Source organism: Malaya genurostris, chromosome 3 (genome assembly GCF_030247185.1).
Source record: "Malaya genurostris strain Urasoe2022 chromosome 3, Malgen_1.1, whole genome shotgun sequence".
Classification (NCBI taxonomy): Eukaryota; Metazoa; Arthropoda; class Insecta; order Diptera; family Culicidae; genus Malaya; species Malaya genurostris.
The window spans coordinates 192,916,813-192,921,733 of NC_080572.1; the positions used below are offsets into that span (position 1 = coordinate 192,916,813).

The following is a 4,921-nucleotide window of genomic DNA, read 5'->3' on the forward strand; positions in this document are numbered from 1 at the left end:
CACGTACTGGAACACGGTCGTTCATTCACATAAGACCGCGTTAATAACCCCTACAACTTAGGAGAAGACACCAACAAGGATAAGTTTATGGTAAGGCCGTGAAATAATTAAAGGCATGAAATTGCAATTTTGAACCACTGTGCATTATTCAAAATAAAAATAAAAAGATTGAATGATTCTCCACCTTTGCCAAAGAATGAGGCATAACAAACAAACAATCGCAGCAACCAGTTATTATCATCCGACCGTCCAGATCACGCGTAGACTTTAAAAAATGCCATGTTTTTGCAAGTTTCTTCCCAAAAGCAAGCATTACTGCACATTGGACAATGCAAGTGTCAACTTAACGACCGAACCGGTAGCAACAACTCAGCAGGTGTCAGCCTCGGAGGTGGTGCAACTGAAGGCAGAGGTGTGGTGTCTGAGAAATTCTCTGTCGGACTCATATTCCATCAACAGCAACATGCAGGTTCGTATGAAAACGGTTTTGTTGTTGCGGTTTTCTTTATGAGGTCTAAAAATCTTCCTGTTTCACGCCGAACGCAGGATACAATCACCCAAACGGTCGCGGAAAAGTACGCACTCTTGGAAGAATTGTGCATGGCAAAAAATGAAACGGCCCTGTTGGAAACGCAACATCGAACGGAGCGGGATCTCTACCGACAGGAGAAGGATAGGTTTCTGCAGGAAATTGCATCCCATCGGATGAAAATAAACGAGCTCTCGCAGCTAGTGGTAGGTATATTGTTGGTGCAATTTTGGTGAATGACATCGACAGTGTCGCAATTCCTTCCCCTGTCTAGGAGAAAATCTCCGAGCAAAACATTCAGTTAAAGAAGTCACTGCTCGAGGCGAATGACACAATTTACAAAATCGGACGAAAATATATGAAGCTCAAATGCATAGATTGATGAAGTGTTTTTTATTAGTATTCATTGTTTTTGAATGGTAGAACTGAATTATAAAAGGTTTTGAATTTAAATATAATGTTGACGTTATTAATATGTGTAGTCGAAAGTTAGTCACCGGGCAGGATTCATATTGAGCGAAATGTATATTATATTAATGCAACAATCTAGTTTCCATGCTCAGCTGGTTTTACTAGACCAGCATTGGAAGGTGTCAAAACCATAAGTTTTTCGAATCACAGAGGAGTTATCGTACCAATTTATGACCAAACCAAGCAACTCTTCTTGTTCTGATGCGTCCGTAGATGAGGAATTTCACACCTGCATCAATTTTGCTAGTGACCTGCACAGTAACGAATGCGCGCAACACGACCTTGCAGGGTCTGTGGGGACAATTTTCATCAAAATGTCTCGTAATTTTGCTAGCTGATGGAGGACGAGACGGTTGCTTTATGTATCGGATAGACACACGAGCTGCACCATATCAGAAGTATGATCTGTCGTGTGCCGAATGATGTGTTGTTCACCTGCTACTCTGGATGGGTCCCCCGAGTGCTGTTTAGGCCATCGAGTAGAGACCGACCATGGAAGAATGACTGAATTAGACTGATGCACTGGACGTGTTGCTTATTTACGTAGTGGGTTGGCAGGAGGTTTGGAAAAATACCAGCATCCTGTTTGCAGTAACACAGTTTGCCTAGCGTGTTGTCCGATGTGGTTACATTTTCGGAAATAATAACTCACCTGTCCCCCGGAATCCCGTTATATCCGGAGTTATGGTGGAAGTTTTGATGCATTTCACTATACATTTTATAGCAGGATTACGAACGCATTGCTACCGCATTCTCGTCAGATCGATTCTATAAATGGATGACCAAGTAACAATGCGTGTTATTAAAAGTACTTCAGCCCATCTAACGAACATCGTTACAATAAAAAATCGGAGCTGTTGTCGATTTATTAGAGTTTAAAGGTTTAAGAATCAGCAAAATGATCTAAACTTCGTAAAACACATTGACCAATCTTCAGATCGTGGCAAAGTAAACGGTATTGGGTTCATGATTCAAGTTACGGGTTAAATAATGCTAAAATTATCCAGCAAATAGAAGAGCCACGGATCAGGAAAGGTGAGAAACTTTCAAGACGAATCAGCAAAGTGTTTTAATCGCCAGAAACAAAAGATACTTAGTTGAAGTATTATCACTCAGTACAGTATCACTCCCAGACAGTTCAAAATCATCGTACTTAAACCCACGTTCAACGTTGTCAAGAACAAGAAGTGAAAATGACTTCTTGGTATGTTTCTACCGCAGTGAGCAGTGACATGTTGCCGGCTGATGATCGTAGGTGATAAGTGATTTACATGGATTTCTTGTGTCCTGGCCGAAAGTCACATACGCATATATAACCTTATTAAGCGTACGCGTAACAAACGTACGCCGTTGAGAGTACCGAGGAAAGAAGTGGATGGGTGATAATAGAGACATTACCGGATGACGTGAATACGAATAAGATGGATAGTTTAACTGATCATTGAACCTATGCTTTGGAACTTAATTCTGGACCAAGGTTTAGGTTCGGCATTGAATTACGATACTGAATACCAACACCGAACTCAGGACCTGGATTCTGATCAGTAGCTGGATTTTAGTTCCTGAATTCCGGTCGAGGATTCAGTTTTCAAATTCGGATCCGAAATTCAGTAGGTGAGGCATAAGTCCAAAATATAAAGAACGTGCCATTTGAGCCAATTTGTTGGAACTGAATTTTGGAATCAAATTTTAGGTCTGTATTCTTAACTTGAATTCTGGAAATACAAAAAAAGTTGAATCTGAATTCTGGTTCTGAATTTCGATTTTAAATTCCAGAACTTGAGATTCAACACTCAGTTTCAAATTTCTGAACCTGATTTCTGAAACTGAATTCCTAACAGGTATTTTAGAACTGAATTCTGGTCCGTTGCAGAGTTCAGTTTCCAAATTAAGATTCTAGTTCGAAATTCATTTCTGAAATTTAGTTCCGTGATCCAGGTCTAGAATCAAAATCCTGATCTCAGTTTCAGGTTTTGGCTCCAAAATCCAGGCTCAGATTCAAATTCTGAAATTTGATTTAAGTTCCAGAACCTTGGAACTCGATTCTGACCTTGGAATTTGAATTAGAAACTGAATTTTAGTTCTGGACTCTGGAAATGAAAAACAAAATCTGGTCTTGGACTGAATTTCACAACTGAACTTTAGAATTGGATTTTGGACATGGATTAGGGTCGGAACAGAAAAAATTTTTTTTTGAAAAACTTTGACTTTCTGGTACTTAGAAAAAATATAAAAATAAAAGTTCCAGAAAGTCGATTTTTTCAAAAATTTTTTTTTGGGATAACGCTAAAGCTCGACGTTTCATGTAATTTTAAGATTTTTGGCATCAAAAAAATTTTCAATTTCGGAAATTTCATGTACTCCCCCCTATGGTGCTTTTTCAAGATCGAAAATGTTCAAACTATAACCGCTGGGCAGCACCCCTTACCCATATTCGATTCAGCTCAAACTTTGTGTGAGGACTTTTTTCGAGGTGCTTAAACTTTTGAACAATAGCTATTTACGAAATTACAGGTGATTCCAAAATATGGGCACGCTTATATACATTAGAGTGATAAAATACAACGTGTTTTGTCGGTTACGTCACTTATACCATTATATCTCCGGAACCAAAAGTTACAGCCATTTGATCTTTGAACTTGATCAATGGCCCGACAGTAGCTTTCAAACGAGCATAAGTTTGTAAAAGTCGGTTCAGTCATCTCTAAGAAAATTGAGCGCGTAAAAATATCTTCGAAAAGTGAACGCACACACACACACACACACACACACACACACACACACACACACACACACACACACACACACACACACACACACACACGCACACACTGGATCTCCTCCGTTCAAAAGTCGGTTTTCCAGTAATTCTAATACCTTTTCATAGAGAAAGGCAAAATGCAGAGGTCATTCTTTGTAATCGCATCACGTAAGAACCGATGAACGGATTTAATTTTTTTTTGTTTGGTTAGTTAGTTTTGTTTGGAAAATTTATCGGAAAAGTGTGAAAAATCCATAAAGTTGTTTTGTATGGAAAATTGAATTTTCCGTTGAAAAAGTTGTCAATGACAATGATACAGACGCAAAATTTATATTTACATGTTAGTAGATGTAAGATTGTGTCATCACCGAAGAAATTACGGCATACTTGAATTTACGTCATGCGTAAATTTCATTTTTTCTTAGAGTGTAGATCTACGATTGATGTTTGGCGCCCAACGAGTTGCATGCGTGCTTGATCGTCGAAGAAAAGAATACTAGATTGTTGAAAAAATCATTTGGCACTCAACGAGTAGTTTTGTGTAGAGATTTCACATGCATGCTTGATCCATGTGATTCGTCATTTCGAGCCACGTGCTTAATTGCCAAATGATCTAACGATCTAACGATGGAACGCATATGAATGTTCTAGCGCTACCGTAAACAGGATCAAAAGTTCTGATATTGTTTACCAGAAGATGAATTGTGTGCAAAATAATCAGTTAGGCCATCGTAGGTGTGAGTTGAACAAATCAAATTATAGAACGATTTATTTACGAATCAATGATAGGATTCTAAGTTTTATCGCTAAATTGTTAATCGAAAATTGTTCGTATAATTGTAACGCTACGAACTTTCATCAAACACGACTAAATAATATCACCAGACTAGCGAGAAGTAACGAACTACAAGTCGGGAAAGTCAGTTCAGCCATCTCTGAGAAACGTGTATGACTACACCCAAACCTCCATTTACGTAACTTATATATATATATATATATATATATATATATATATATATATATATATATATATATATATATATATATATATATATATATATATATATATATATATATATATATATATATATATATATGTATATATGTATTAATATACGTACGCATGTGTGCAAATATTTGTATTTCTTCATACATATAAA

The 4,921-nt window shown here is 37.6% G+C and overlaps 1 protein-coding gene across 1 annotated transcript; it reads left to right on the forward strand.

Annotated features, from left to right (window-relative positions):
- The first annotated feature begins 253 nt into the window (after positions 1-253).
- LOC131439469 (uncharacterized) lies at positions 254-945 on the forward strand. The gene is made up of 3 exons (XM_058610512.1): positions 254-469; positions 547-735; positions 804-945. The coding sequence occupies exons 1-3, from the start codon at positions 275-277 to the stop codon at positions 909-911; spliced, it is 492 nt and encodes a 163-aa protein (XP_058466495.1). The 5' UTR covers positions 254-274; the 3' UTR covers positions 912-945.
- The last annotated feature ends 3,976 nt before the right edge of the window (positions 946-4,921 follow it).

Excerpts from the sequence above, each read along its gene's own strand:
- LOC131439469 (XM_058610512.1), top strand. The coding sequence starts at position 275 with ATGCCATGTTTTTGCAAGTTTCTTCCCAAAAGCAAGCATTACTGCACA. Across the intron at positions 470-546 it reads CCATCAACAGCAACATGCAG|GATACAATCACCCAAACGGT; the intron begins GTTCGTATGAAA and ends CGCCGAACGCAG. Across the intron at positions 736-803 it reads ACGAGCTCTCGCAGCTAGTG|GAGAAAATCTCCGAGCAAAA; the intron begins GTAGGTATATTG and ends TCCCCTGTCTAG.